This window comes from Odocoileus virginianus, chromosome 5 (genome assembly GCF_023699985.2).
Source record: "Odocoileus virginianus isolate 20LAN1187 ecotype Illinois chromosome 5, Ovbor_1.2, whole genome shotgun sequence".
NCBI classification, from domain to species: Eukaryota; Metazoa; Chordata; class Mammalia; order Artiodactyla; family Cervidae; genus Odocoileus; species Odocoileus virginianus.
In genome coordinates, this window is record NC_069678.1 from 49,115,501 (window position 1) to 49,132,312 (window position 16,812).

The 16,812-nt window shown below is 35.9% G+C and overlaps 1 protein-coding gene across 4 annotated transcripts in view; it reads right to left on the reverse strand.

Moving 5' to 3' along the window:
• MIGA1 (mitoguardin 1) overlaps positions 1–16,812 on the reverse strand; it is a 76,177-nt gene that overhangs the window by 26,998 nt on the left and 32,367 nt on the right. For 2 of the 4 annotated variants that reach the window (XM_020892003.2, XM_020892002.2), the window contains exon 8: positions 2,847–2,956. In XM_020892003.2, the coding sequence (XP_020747662.1) occupies positions 2,847–2,956 (110 nt within the window). The remainder of the gene's footprint in view (positions 1–2,846; positions 2,957–16,812) is intronic. The other 2 variants (XM_070467886.1, XM_070467887.1) reach the window with 1 other exon arrangement.

The window sequence follows — 16,812 nt, forward strand, 5'->3', positions numbered from 1 at the left end:
TATAAGTTTAAAAAAAAAGACTTTTCAGAGAAAAAAAGGCTCTGGTTCCAAACCAATATCTGGTAAAGCTTATATACGAGAATCTTGTTAATCACTTTCAAAAATGACTGACCAACCTTAGAGAAAAGTCTATGCCAGGACTTGCTTTAATCTAAATATTTAGGCAAAAACTCTTTCTGATAATTTTGAATTAAAGCTTTTAAATTATCACAAACTGTTTAAACTTTCCAAGGATTTCTGGTCGTATTTTCTTAACAACTTTCTTCATTGAACAGTTTTTTTTTTTTCTGCTAAGTTCTTGGCATATAGTAAGTGCAATTAAAAATAATTTAACAAACATTTCTTAAAAAGGAATTTATCTTGGAACATTCACATTCTGAGATCATACATTTATACTTAGAAGCATTCCTAGTGAGCCCTTCCTGTGGTATTCATGCATTTTGTTTCCATAATTTACCAAACCTTTGTAGCTTAAACCACATGATTCAGCATCCTACTTCTGGGTATGTATCAAAAGGAAATGAAATCACTATCTTGAGATACCTGCACCCTTATGTTCATTGCAACATTATTCACAAGAGCCAAGAAATGGAAACAACTCAAGTGTACATCAATTGATGAATGGATAAAGAAGATATGGTATACATAAATAAATGTATATATAGTCAATCAAATATTATTCATCCATGAGAAAGAAATCTTGTCATTTGTGACAATATGTATGGGGCAGGATCTTGAAGTGCAATATGTTAAGTGCAATAAGACAGAGAAGGACAAATGCAGTTCACCCTTGAACAATGTGGGGGTTAGGGGAATTGACCCCATCTGTGGTTGAAGTCGGAGAAGGCAATGGCACCCCACTCCAGTACTCTTGCCTGGAAAATCCCATGGATGGAGGAGCCTGGTAGGCTGCAGTCCATGGGGTTGCGAAGAGTCAGATGTAACTGAGCTACTTCACTTTCACTTTTCACTTTCATGCATTGGAGAAGGAAATGGCAACCCACTCCAGTGTTCTTGCCTGGAGAATCCCAGGGATGGGGTCGCACAGAGTTGGACACGACTGAAGTGACTTAGCAGCAGTGGTTGAAATAGTCATCCCCCCCATTTCCTTTTTCAGGACCTGCCTTGGATACCAAAGTCTTCAGATGCTCAAGTCCCATAGTTGGCACTTAGTATTCACAGTTTCACATCCTTGGATTCAACCAACTGCAGATGATGCAGTATGTATTTATTGAAAAAAAATCCACATATAAGTGCATCTACACAGTTTAAACCTATGTAGGGTCAAGGTCAACTGTACTGTAGGGTATCAGATAATTTTGATCTAAAAAAGCCAAACTCATAGAAACAGAGGATCAGAATGGTAGTTATCAGGAGCAGGATGTGGAAACAACTGGGGAGATGCTGATCAAAGGGTACAAGCTACCAGTTAGAAGATGAATGCTCTGGGGATGTAACGTACAGCATCGTGACGCTAGTTAACAGCACTGTATCATATGCCTGGAAGCTACTAAGACAGCAAATATTCATACCACAAAGAAGAAAGGTGATCATGTGAGGTGCTGGAGGTAACAACTAGCCTTATTGTGGTAATTATTCCAAATAGATGTTTCAAATCATTGCTTTGTACAGGTTAAACTTCATGTTATAAGTCAACTGTATCTCAATAAAGCTGGGGGGAAAACAGAAAGATAACTCTGTCTATAACAATCCATAAAAAGCAGAGGAAATAGCTACTTCATAAAACAAGTCGATATGTTTTGTGTGTTGAAAACTTACAAGTATAAAAATATAAGGAAAACTGTGAACTCAGGAGCTGATACTGTAAGCAATAGCTAAAATACACATGCAGAAAAATCTTGAGAGGATGACAGATTATGGTCTGCACAGCTTTAAAGAAGGCAGAGTCAAAGTTTAGGGAAAAGGGTGTTGGAATACCTAAGCTTTCCATACTAGAGCTTGAATCCACACATCAATAACAGATGTGTGATACTATTTATCCGAAAAAGGACAGCAGTAGTATCTAAGAATCTACCATAAAAATGAAACAATTCTAAGATAAAATTGGCTATAAAATTGGTAATTTTTAAAACTGCCTCAAGTAGAAAACATTATAAACAGATTGACCACTTTGCAACCTTCTCTTTGGATAAAAATTTTAAGTCTCAGCATAAAACAAATTACCCATAAATCCATAATTTAGTGATCACACATTAGTGTATTTATATCTAGCCTTTTTTCCCTCAGCTTAAATACTCACGTTAATACACCATATACAGATTTTACTTCATTACAAAATTACAAGCACACACTCTCTATACTCATTTCACTTAATTTATGTTCCCATGTCATTAAAAACATTCGAAGTGTGTTTATGGCACTAGAATATTTCAAATTATGGATACTCCATAACTTGGCATTATTACACTGTTTTCAGTTTTTCATTATTATTTAAAATGCTACTGTGAATAGTTTTTATATATAAATCTTTGAATCTCATTTCCTTGAGGAAAAAATATCTAGAAACATGATTTCTCAGCTAAACAATCTGAATAATTTTAAGATTCTTAAAGGTGAATTGCTTTCCACTAACACACTGATATGCCTCATCCATAATCCACAATCTAGCAAAGTGTTCACTTAAAGTCAATGTTTACATGTCCACCTCTCTAAAGAGACTCTAAACTCCTGTGGGAACTTATATTCATGGTATAGTCAGGATACTTTGTATCCTGGTATCTACCACAGAGTTGATACTAAATAAATGGCTACTGAACTGAGTTACAGCACAATGGCAAAACAGTAATGTTCAGCTGAAAAAGAATAAGTCCTCATTAGGAACATACATGTCCTACCTCTGCTGCTGAAGCAAAAGAATCGTTTGATGCAACACTCAAGGTGTCTCTCAGGCCGAAGTCATCCGCATTCCCTTTCATGGTGATATCTGTATCTTTATCTGAAAAGAAAAGGCAAAAAGTTCAGAAGTTGACATTCCTTGTCATTGCCATATTTCATATTCTACTGTTGACTTTTTCTGTTTTTTATTTAAACTTCAGTCTTTATTAGAATTCTGGAATCTAAAAGGAAAAACAATACAAACTGATGGGATATACTCTAACCAGACTCTCAAAGTGTTTCACCCTGACGCTGAACACCACCAAGCAGAGAGGAAAGAACGATATAGTATACAGGAGACACTTATTTTTAAGAGACTAAACTATTTCAGATTTTTTAAGCTTTTGAGTAAATAACAAATTGGTATATAATAACTGGAGTTGATTATCTACCAAGCACGGTAAATCAGTATATGTTATACCACAGGTAGTCTGAAACATAGCAATTAAAGTTTCAAGTGGCCTTGCTCAAATTGAGGTAACTGGCAGATTCATTTACATTAAATGAGTTATCAGCATAAAATGCTGTCTGGCTAGTCACCTGTGATAAACCAATCAATTAAAATAATTCAGGAAGATTTTAGTCTTTAGGGTCTACTTTAAAACACTGAAAGGCCTAAAGTGATCAGGGTAGTTGGCTGATGTTGATTCTGCTTACTTGAAGGTCAAATATAACTGCCCTCATTTTCATTTATTTATTTTTTGGCCACAGCACAGTGACTTACGGGTCTTAGTTCCCCAACCAGGGGTTGAATCTGGGCCCTTGGCAGTGAGAACACAGAGTCCTAACCACTAGACTGCCAGGGAATTCCCCACAATGATTTCAAAGGATTGAAAAAACTTAAAGGCATTTCTAAATGACTAATTTGACCATACCAAGACAGGCTACCTATTACCAACACCTAGCATTCTGAATGTGAATGTCAGTATCTTCACATACTATCATCCAGAATCTTAACTGTTGATATTATACTTTCATTGGTACAGCCACTATGGAGAACAGTACGGAAATTCCTTTAAAAACTAAAACCATAACTACCATATAATCCTGCAATCCCTCTCCTGGGCATACACATCCAGAGAAAAATGTGGTCCGAAAGGATACATGCACCCCAATGTTCAATGCAGCGCTGTTTACAATAGCCAAGACATGGAAGCAACCTCCATGTCCCCCGGCAGAGGAATGGAAAGAAGGTGTAGTGCATGTATACAGTAGAATATTACTCAGCCACGATAAAGAATGAAACAATGCCATCTGCAGCAACATGGATGGACCCAGAGATTGTCATACTGAGTGAAGTAAGTCAGAAAAAGAAAAGTATGCATGATACTGCTTATATGCAAAAGAAATGATATAAAGGAACTTACAAAACAGAAAGACCCACAGACTCAGAGACTGAACTTATGGTTAGGGGATGGGGGAGGTATATACTGGGAGTTTGGGGTTGACACATACACAGTGCTGTATTAAAATGGATAACAAAAAAAGAAAAATAAATAAAATGGATAACCAACAAAGACCTACTGTATAGCACAGGGAACTCTGCTCAATATTATGTAACAACCTAAATGGGAAAAGAATTTGAAAAACAATAGACACATGTGTATGTCTAACAATCACTTTGCTGTACGCCTGAAACTATTACAACACTGCTAATCAACTATATAAAATGCAAAGTTTAAAGAAATTATATTTTCAAACAAATTCAATACTTATTTATAGATCTGACTACACTGTGGCAAGCAAGTGATATTTTTCAAATTCTATCACAAGAATAAAAAAAGCAAAGAACAAAACATACAGATTTTTATTTTCATTTTCAATCTGCTAAGTGTGTCAGATACTTTATCTTCTTTGAAAAGAAATCAGAAATCTCTTTGGCTTTCATTCATCCAGATTTTTATTCCATCATTTTCCCCCAAATAAAGTTCATTATCTTTACCATAAATGTTCCAAATCCCATTTACAACCCCCAAGTACCAGAAAACAGACATTTTGTGATTCTCTACAGGAAGTGTAAAGTTTTTAAAAAATCCAAACCATTAATTTAGTTGAAATTCAAAAGATTTGCAACCAAATCTGTATTATAATCTCTAAGCCAAGCAAAAGAGCAAATTGGGACAAAGTTCATCAATTCTTACCAATTAAGTATATATACACATAGTGTATTTTTTTCTACTTTACATTTGGTGGGACCATAGTTGACATTTTAACCATTTAAACTCCAAATTTAAGTTATAATTATTTTCCAATCAGGCTCACATCAGTCCTTTTAAAATACCTAACTTCTCAGTTCAAAATTCTACTAATAACTATTAACAGAACAAAATCTGAGGTTAAAAAAAAAAAATCTGAGGTTAAATTATTCTATTTTCAAAAACACAAGTCCTTTTAGGAATTTAAAATTTTTTCAAGCTTGAGAACAAATTGTTTTACACTTATAAATAGCCGTAATACTATTATTTGGGGCACTCAGTTATCCAGAAAAATTTCCAATATTCTCTTTTCAAAGCATTTATGCTTTTTGAAAATTATTTACAAAATTAAGTCAGCATTCAAAACTTTCAAACATTTATCTTCTTAATTACTTCCCATTGTTCATACTAATTCTGCAAAAAGAAATCATAGTACAACCTTCAATAACCCAAAAGCATATTTAAAGTAGGATTAAGTTACAAGTCAACTAAGTTAAATCTTGGTTCCATATGCCTTTCGCTATTTTCGGAGTGGAACACAGACATTTATCTTATGTCACTTTACCTTTCAGACATTACCCAGGAGCTGTTAAAAGTCTGTTTTACTTCACTCAACAGTAACTAGCCATTCAATGTCATCCAGATGAGTTACCATGGTTGTACTTTATTTTTAAAAAAATCTAACAAAGAAAAATGGCTCAGAGGAATTGGAAAGTTTTGTTCATTAAACTCAACTTCATAAACCACAGACCATACCTCTCATTTCAGTAATTGTTATGATTCCTGGAATGGTAGCTTAATAATTATGAAGAGAAATAATATATCTGTTTTTTAGATAAACCAGAAAAAAGTATACAGAAAGAATATTGGGTAATATCTCAAATTAACTGCGTTCATGTAGTTTTAAAATTTAAAATACTTTTTCTAAAAGTATCATCAACTTAATTATTAAAAGACATGGAAAGCAAGGAAAATTAAAAACCAAAGGCTTCATCTAGTCAATAGTTTTAGAAACTTCTTACCAAATTCTTCTTAGGAAAAAAGTGCTAAAACTATATCATTACACATCTACCAGAATGATCAATTTGAGGAAAAAATGACCATTTTTTTGTTAAGGGTATACAGCAATGAAACTCACACATCACTGGTAGAAACAATTGGTAAAACAACTGTGGAAAGCTTGGTCTTTATCTATGAAAGTTCAAGATTGCATTCTTATGACTTTTCAATTCTCTCCTTGGGTGTGTTTTACAGAAATACATGCTTAAATGCATAGAAATGTTCATAACAGCGCTGACTAAGTAACCCCAGATTGGAAGGAAAACAACTATCCATCTACCATAGAATACACAAACTGTGGTGTATTTATACAATTAAATACTATACAACAACAGAACTGAATGAACTGCTGCTACATGCAGGAACACAAGTGAATCTTACAACATGCTGAGTAAAAAATGTTATGAATGATTTCATTCAAATAAAATTTTAAAAAAACAGGCAAAACTAAACAACAGTGATCAGGACTACATACTTGGTTGGAAAAACTATAAAGAAAAGCCAGAAAGTAATTAGTATGACCATCAGGACAGGGGGCTAATTTGGGGGGTTGGTAGTAGGGGTATTGATTGGGAGGCGGTACAAAAGTATCTTTTAGGGAGCTGGCAATGCTTTATTTTTCTATCTACTAACAGGTACACAGGAGGATATGATAAATCACTGTGATATTTTGTTTTGTGCACAGTTCTTCTAAGGGTTTAAATAAAAGGAAAGAAAAATGATGTTATCTATGGATCTTGGCCCCCAAGGGCTGAAAAAAACAATAAAATACATTTCATATTTCAATGTTCACAAGGATGCTGTAAATCATTATTAGATATGAATTTTATTCCCTGATAGAATAAGTATCTAAATGATGCTAAATTCAAAATGTCAAAAAATCTGGTAAGTCTGGTTAAGTACAAGAGCAAACTGAAAATAATTTACCTGCACCCTCTAAGGAAACACCAATAGCAATAGTAGAGTCTAAGGCCATGCATGTGTACCACTCACCAGCTTTCTTCTCCAAGCTCACTGATTTTTCTTTGCTATTTAATGATTGTTTTCAAATTTTAAGTGAGAATTTTTATGTGGAGATAATCAACTATTCTCAGGAAGAAGACAAATTATGAGGTGTGTAACCTAATTGTAACAGTAAGATTGTGATTAATAAACACTTATTTTACACATACTCAACGCCAGAAACCAAGTTACATGTTTCACATATATTATCTAATAATTCTCACAATAATCCTACCCTTTTTAGGTAGGTACTTTTTTTCTTTTTATATATCAAAAAATTAAGGGACAGGAAGGTCAAGTAACTTGGCCCATAGTCACACCATTTATGGTAGGATTCAAACTCAGGTCATTTGACACCAGATTCCAGGTTATGACGGCTTCCCTGGTGGCTCAGAAGGTAAAGAATCTGCTTGCAACACAGGAGACCTGGGTTTGATCCTTGGATTGGAAAGATCCCCTGGAGGAGGGCATGGCAACCCACTCCAGTATTCTCGCCTGGAGAGTCCCATGGACAGAGGAGCCTGGCGGCTGGAGTCCATGGAGTCACAAAGAGTCGGACATGGCTGAGCTAGTGCTAATTGCTGAGCCTCTCCTATATTTCACCTGGGTCATTTTTCCCATTATGTGACTTTATTTTGAGAGCACTGTTAAAATTCTTATGTTTCCATACACTAAACTAATTAAACTTAGGATACTATAAACTAAAATGTGCAGCTTAAGCCCCTTAAGAATTCATCACTAACCTCAGAAATACCTATAGAAAGCTTTCCACATAACTGGATGACTAAACACAAAAAAATGTACCATGGCTTACCTCGTCAGCTCTTAGAGGAGCAGCTTTTTTTTTTTTAACCTTCTTAAATAGTAATTCAACATTTTTAAGAACATTTTTTTTACATGTCTCAATCACCCAGAACTTTTAAAATATCCACACACAGACATAAAATGTTCTTCTCTGGAAGAACACTGAAAGAATAATGTTTACTTTTAACTAAATAGTCATATATAGCTTAGGCCAAAAATCTGACTGGATTCAAGCCTTCCTCCTCCTTTCACAATCTCATAATTCACATATTACTTAAGTTTTTTCCAAGGCAGAATTTGCTTGAAAGTTATAAAAAGAAAATATCAGAAGACACTTCGGCTCTGGAACTTGGAACCTTAGGCCTGGATCTATTTTCTTTAAACCAATCCAAGTGGGTTTTTAACGTGTCTCACTTTTGCCATCCCCAGACATGGTTCATTTTCTGTCACTTAGAAGGCATCGGGTTTATTTTAACTTCCACAGATCCTAGTGGAGATTCCAAAGATGCCACTCTTCTTCCAAATCCAGGCTGTCCACTGTGGATTTTGTGACACCAGCAAGAAGAGGATGTCTGCCAAATGTCTCAGTGTCATCTGACTTCTACGTCAGCAGCTATTCTCCAGATGATTTTCAGCAGTTAAAAGATGATTTGGAACCTTGTCTTTCCTATGGTTTTGTTAAAAATGGAAAAGGTCCGCTGCTGACAAGACAAGCTATTTTCCAGAATCTTCTATAATCTGTTAAAATAATTAAGAAATCTAGAAAATTACTGCTGTTGTTTACCCTGTATGACTATCTGGTTCCATCCATACTGAGGATAATTTTTTATCCTCATTTACTTTAATACTAAAAACAAAGTGGAATATAAAACCAAAAAAAAAATGGGGGGGATTGGATGAAGGTAGTCAAAGATACAAATTTAGAGTTATGTAATATACAATATGATAAATATAATTATCACTACTGTATGTTATATATGAATGTTATTAAGAGTGTAAATCCTAAGAGTTCACATCACAATGAAAAAACTTTTTTTTCTGTTTCTTTAATTTTGTACCAATATGAGATGATGGATTTTTGCTAAATTTACTGTGGTAATCATTTTATGATGTATGTATGTCAAATCATTATTTTGTATGCCTTAAACTTACACAGTGCTATATGTCAATTATAGTTCAATAAAACTGGAAGGAAAAAAACACTTAATTTTAGAAAGTGGAACAATTAAGTGAGCTAACAGATGATATTTTCTTGATTTTTCCCTCGATGAGCCTTAACACTGAAAAGGGTAACAATGAAACCTCCTAAAACAAAAGAAAGGCTATCTAATCAAATCAATTCTTACTTTATTATCACGTACACAATTTTGCCTATATGAAACAACACGTGCACAAAGCAGCCCCCTACTATGGCACTACTCAAAACAATATTTCCACAACAGTTGTCTCTGGCTTTCCCTATTTATCAAAACTTCTTAGATGCCATGATTGGTCAACGAAACAACTGTGATTTCCTAACTGGGAAATCCAGCTGCTGATGCGAAACAAGTAACAGAAGAAAAGAAAAAGGAATAACAGCATTTTATATCTTTTTTTAGGAGAAGGAGAGAAGTAACTGGATAACCTAAAGGGCAAAAAGTAATAAAGGCTAGGTCTGATGTTACAGAGACTTTACTGGGGCCACTAGCACCGCTAGTCAACCTGTACTCCACACAAAAGGTCCCTGGTCAATGGGACAAAGGCAGGCAGAACTCCAGCCCACATCTTGGACCTGTATCATCCTCGAAGATGAACCTTTTTCTTATCACAAAGGTGCCCTTCCCAAAGGGCTGTTGTTGTATAGTTGCTAAGTCGTGTCTGACCCTTTTGCAGTCCCATGGACTGTAGCCTATCAGGCTCCTCTGTCCATAGGCTTTCCCAGGCAGGAATACTGGAGCAGGTTGCCATTCCCTTCTCCAGGGATCTTCCCGACTCAGGGATAGAACCCACATCTCCTGCATTGGCAGATTCTTTGAGCCATGAGAGAAGCCCACTCCCAAGGGGCTACATAGGCCTTTATCGACATCAAACAAAGGCCTTGGATGGCTTAGTGTAGGTCCTGCACTTAGAAATCCAAGTGGGTAAGATATAACTTGAATACATAAAAAGCAAAGGCAAGAAACAGGAATTTCCCTTGTATGTGGCACCCCAGCAATTTTCATTATACTGCTTTCATCTCTGAACCTATTTTGACTTGCATATATAACACCAGTTAGACTTCATTTTGTAGTATTATTAAACATTTTGAAATTAAGATTATGAGCCTTAATGCATGACAGGAAGTTACAGGGCAAATTTCTCGTGTGTTCTGAAACTTGCAGTATATATATTTAGAAGTCTGAGCATACAAGTTAAGCCTGTAATTCATGTCACCTCCTAAAAATAAACCCTCAGGGAGTTTATCCTCTGACCACAGTGATTCTGCATGGAAGGAAGGGGACAAGGTCTTAAAGCGTCAACTCTGGGCTGTCTGACGTTTGACATAAGACAATAGGTAGAGGTTGTTTCCTCTTGCTGCCAGCTCTTTCAATCTCACTAAATGTTCTACCTGGCTGCTTACCAGAAAGAAGAAGAACACTTCTCTAGTGGTCAGGAGGTCCCACTTTACAGCTTTCCCTGTTCTCTGCCAGAGAATTTGTAGTCAGTACTGCTGCTGCTGCTGCTGCTAAGTCGCTTCAGTCGTGTCCGACTGTGCGACCCCATAGACGGCCGCCCACCAGGCTCCTCTCTCCCTGGGATTCTCCAGGCAAGAATACTGGAGCGGGTTGCCATTTCCTTCTCCAATGCATGTATGCATGCTAAGTCGCTTCAGTCGTGTCCAACTCTGTGCGACCCTATGGGCAGCAGCCCACCAGGCTCCTCTGTCCACGGGATTCTCTAGGCAAGAATACTGGAGTGGGTTGCCATCTCCTTCTCCAACAGTCAGTACTAGGCTGGAAAAATCCCTAATTTCCCCTGTCTCAATGAAGTCCTATGCATAAGTAAGCAGAAAGAAAGATGGATAAAATGCTTCAATTGTACCAATAAAAAAAAAAAAACTGTATCAGTAAATGCTCCCACAATCTCCTGCAAACAGGTAAATTTGATTAAATGACTTCTTATCATTCTCAGTGGCTCCCTTTGGCCTAAACGTATAAAACAAAGACCTGCAAGATTTATCTTCTGCCCACCTTTCTAGATTCCTTTCCCACCACTCTCTTACACTGTGTTCCCAAGATGTATCAAACAGCTTACAATTCCCTAAACAGGACCCACTCTCCACCTTGATCCATGTTGTTCCCTCCACTGGGAACACCCTTTTTTCCTATTCCTGATGGACATACTTCAAGCACACTTCTGCGTGACACCTCCAGAGCACCTTCTAAACACATTATTACAGCACTTTTTTATTAAAATAAAAAATTTTAATGTCTATCTTCAAAGACAGATTCTGGGTTGCCTAAAAGCAAGAGTGAGACCTTCTTCACCCTAGTCCCTCCAGTGTCTTAAACCGTGTTTGACATACACCAGGAAATCAAATGTTTGCTAAATAAATATACCAGCCCTAAGATTCTGAGTTCATTCTGTTAAAAAATAGATTATAAGGAGGCCTAAACACATGTCTGAAATATGCAGTGATGCTGCTAAGCTACAAAAATTCCTGGTTTATTTCTAAGGGCTAAATTTATAATTTATTCGTACACATCACTATGAAAGAATTTCAAAGTCCTTTGCTTTAGCCAAAAAAGTCAACGCTTATCAAACTTATGGCTTCAGAGTTGCCTTCTAACACAGTCATTGCAAACACATACTATTCTTTATAGAATCTGTAAACATACAGCAACATGGATGCAACTAGAGATTATCATATTAAGTGAAGTAAGTCAGAAAGACAAATACCATGTGATACCACTTGTAAGCAAAATCTAAAACATGACACAAATGAGCCTGTATATGAAGCAGAAATAGAATCATGGACACAGAGAATAGACTGGTGGTGCCAAGAGGGAGGGGGTGGGAGAGGGTAGATGTGGGAGTTTGGGATTAGCAGGTGCAAACTAGTATATATGGGATGGATAAACAATAAGGTCCTACTTAGAGCACAGGGAACTATATTTGATATTCTGTGATAAACCATAATGAAAAAGAATGTGTGTGTATACATATGTGTGTGTGTGTGTGTGTGTGTGTGTGTGTGCGCATAATTGAGATAATTTGCTGTATCTGTGCTTAGTTGCTTCAATCGTGTCCAACTTTTTGCGACTCCATGGACTAGAGCTGCCAGTCTCCTCTGTCCATAGGATTTCCCAGGCAAGAATATTAGAGTGGGTTGCCATTTCCTTTTCCAGGGAATCCTCCCATCCCAGGGATCAAACCCGTTTCTATTATGTCCCCTGCATTGGCAGGCAGGTTCTTTACCATTAGCACTACCTGGGAAGAATTTGCTGTACTGCAGTTATTAACACAACATTGTAAATCAACTATACTTCAATTAAAAACAGAGAGAAATGTAAGCAAACTATAAAGCTCAATTAATTTTAGAAGAGATCTAAAATACAGATTCCTTAAATTATGTTTGCTATAAAACATATCAACTAAATAATGTGCCCAAGAAACTGTAAACAAGCTTCATCTGTCATTAATCAGGTTTATTTTTACACTCATATTAAATTCAGCATTTTGGTGTTGCCCTAATAGTCTAACCAAAGTGAGTAAAAAATAACCTTACTTCATGAGTGCACTGTTACAGAAACAAACTACCAAACCATGTAATCACTGCATGATGTGAAGATAAGATATATTTTAAAAGTTTAAAATATAAACCATTCCTTGGTGTCAGGTTTTAATCCCATAGTCTACCAATCTCTTATTAGTTGTTGTGATCAACTAAAGTCTAATTTTTTTCCAAAATAATTCAAATAACATAAATTTCTGCTTAATACAATAGACATATATACTTTTATTATACAATATTTGATATGTACAAAAACTATACATAGCATATGTGTGTATAATATTTTGAATCAAAATACTGAAACAAACATTTGTGAATCTACTACCCATTTTCAGCCACTTTTTTTTTTTTGGCCACACAGTGCATCTTGCTTCCCAACCGGAGATGGAACCCGGGTACGCTGCTGTGGAAGTGCAAGGTCCTAACCAGTGACTGGACTGCCAGGCAAGTCCCTACAACCATATCATAAAACTTACATAAAAATTACTGGAAGGACTGATGCTGAAGCTGAAACTCCAACACTCTGGCTACCTAATTCGAAGAACTGACTCATTGGAAAAGACTCTGATGCTGGGAAAGACTGAAGGTGAGAGGAGAAGGGAACGACAGAGAATGAGATGGTTGGATGGCATCACCGACTCAATGGACATGAGTTTGAGTAAACTCTGGGAGTTGGTGATGGGCAGGGAGGCCTGACCTGCTGCAGTCCATGGGGTTACAAAGAGTCAGACACGACTGAGAGACTGAACTGAACTGAAAGGAAAAAAGTACCATCATGCAGAAGACAGTACTGTAGATATCTGATACTCATGATATATGAGTCTCCAAATAAATTTCAGAGATATTCAGTAAAAACAGCAGCAGATAACCAAAGATAACCACATGCCCCAAACCAGATCTGTTTACTTTTAAGTTCTTATCTTAGGCTCTTAAGCAGGCTGAGGGCACTTCAGTTGGGAAGGATGGGAAAGAATGGAGGTGGGAAAGATAAAAGAAGGATCTTCTGCTTTATAGAGGGAGCTTAAAGCTCTGTGTTTTACAAAATAGCTCACTGAGTTTTATACTAGTCTATATGATATTGCTTTCTAACTGCTTCCTAAAAGTAAGTCTTACTTTGCCAATCAGACCACAAATAACCCGAAAACAGGCACTTTAGTCCTTATTTCATCTGCATGTCATCACAAATAAAGCATACAATAAACAAATAAATAGTTGCAAATTGACTTTTAAGCTGTAATTCACCTTAGCAGTCTTCACAAGTCCCTACGTAAATGCTCTTGTACCTAACTGGGAGGCTACAGCAATAGAGGCACAGTCTTTGATTCGGTGCAATGGGCCAGCTAACTCACAGTCCTTCTTTGTAAACAGCTCTTCAGAGGCAAAAAGACCCTAAGAATCTGTCCAGAGCAGTAAGGTGGGGGGCCGGAGCGGGGGCGGGGGGAGGGGGAGCACTGGAAGAAAGAAAGAAAGGAACACACAAAGGTTGGAAAAAAGCACAAGGGTTGAAAAGAAAGAAAATAAACAGGCTATCATTTGCAGATATGTGGTCTAGATAAAAATTCCAAAAGAACCTATGACAAATTACTGGTGGTGGGACTAATATGAGTTACTAAGGGTTGCTGATAATACTCAAATGTAAATATCAACAATATTTTGGATACCAGTAACAACAAATTAGAAAATAAATTCAGAAAATGTACCATGTACAATGACAACAAAATTAGAAGAGACCTAGGAATAAAGATATATAAGACCTGTATGGAGAAACCATAAAAAATTATGAAGGACATACAAGATTTAAGTAAATAAAGAGCCATATTATGTTTGTAGATGGAAACATTAATATTATGAAGATATAAATTTTTCATATTATTAGGTCAGCTTATGAAGTTGACCTAACATAACCAAAATTCCAAGAGGCGTTTTCATGAAGCTTGACAAGGTGTCCTAAACTTCACAGGGAAAGGCAAAGGGCTTAAGAATAGCCAAAGCAGTTCTAAAAAAGCACAGTGAATTGACTCACCCAACCAGGTGTCCAGACTCATTATAAAACTTTATATATAAAGCTATAGTAATTAAGATACTAGAAACCAATGCAGAAACAGACAAACAGAACAAAACAGGAGAGTCCAGAGAAGACACACATATAAGACAACTTTACATATGAGAGGGTGTATTTTAAATCAGTAAGAACAGAACACATCATTCAATGAATGGTATTGAGGTCACTAGTTATCCAAATGCTTAAAACAAAAAATGGAGTAATAATATACATTAAAAAAAATCAGCTTCTAACCAATTCCACAATAGGCAGAAAAAAATGATTCAGAGCATGTTGAATTATGCCAAGGAAGAGTAACAGCAAAAAAAGAAAAAGAAATAGATGGAAAATTTACTAAAAATCTGGAGTTGATTATAAAACTACAATCTTAGAGAAGAATTTCAGTTTTGGAATATATAGTCTGGCTGGAATATATGGGAAACAGTAAAACAAATAGAATCAGAAAAGTGATCTAAGAACCTAGGAGTGACAAGATGAGTTTTGCATCAAGAAGATAACTCCAGAAACAAGGTACAGATTTCCCAGGGGGGAGAGATGGGAGGCAGGAACCCTACTGGAGGATTCTTAAATCCAAGCGAAATATAATGAGGGTGCAGAGAAAGCAGAACAAATGACAGCTATATTATGGAGGTAGAATTGACAGAACTTACTAGATAACTGGATGTGCTGGCAAGGAGTATATTCATTACCACTTCTTGCTTTCCTCCTTTGCATATGGCAAGAGCAAGAATCAAGGAAAATCAGTAATCTTAGCTATATCTAGAATAAATTCTTCAACAAAGTATTTGTCCTTCAGATGGCAATTTTCTAACACCAAGAAAAAGATTTATAAGGGGCATCTTTTTTCACCTTCCCAAATAAATAACTTTGAACATGGCCTAAATACTTTGTTTTAGGAAATGAAATTTATGTTATTATTATGAGAAAAAGTCAAATTAATTTCCAAAAATAAATAAATCCTTCCTGGAATATAACTGAATAATATCATGTAAAACAAGTTATGAACATGTGATATCACCTACCAGTAACCATGAATTTTTTAAAATAAAAGCCTATTCAAGAAAGATTTATGCAGAGAACTAATTACAAAGAAACAAAATTTCCAGCAGTAACAGAAGGAACATATATCTTGAAAAGACACCACATGTAAAGTCCCAAGTATTAGAAATGAGTTTGTTTCTGCTACACCAACATGACTGAACCTCAAAAGTGCAATAATTACAGGAACAGCCAGGACACAAAATTCGTATTTTAATATTAATCTTCTATTAAGACTGATCTTCTAACAAGGTAAGAAAGAGTCAAATGTATAAATTGAACAAGAAATACATACAGGGGTGATAAGTCAATGACATTTAATCTTATTGCTTGTTTCACAGGGCAAATAGGATCAAATAATGGAAATTTTACATGCTTCAAACTAAAAGAATGTCAAAGAAATGACAAGGACACAATTCAGTTTGCTACTTGAGAAAACAGACTGATGTGAGTGGGAGATCCATTAGGTGGACTCTAAGGGGATAAACCACGCATTTTTTAAACAATCTTAGAACAGGCCTCAGAAAAATGTGAGAATGTATATGAAAGCACAACAAATGTTTACCACATACTAGTGCTAAAATACAATATGCATGTTATCCACTTAATTGTCACAGTTCTATGAAGCTGATCCTAATGTAGTCCTCCAGCTTACAGATGAAGGAGATGAATCTAAGAAAGGTCAAGGCCTGCTTAGGTTTCACAGCTAGTGAAGAGTGGTAGAGCCGGGATTTGAATCCATGTTTGTTTAACTCCAAAGCCCATGTCCTGAACTTCTAAGCTATACTGTCTACAACTGAAAACATACTGGAGATTTTTGGGTGAGACTTCAAAAATTACAATAACAAAATTATAGTTTAACAATTATAATTTAACAATTATCTGAAAAAGAGAAATTGCAAATAAATGTTAACTACGTGCTATTAGCTAGAAGAACTCACACTCCAATGGAAACGTACACTAATGTTATTTCAAGTCTCTGCATAACCTCCTGGCTCTGTCTC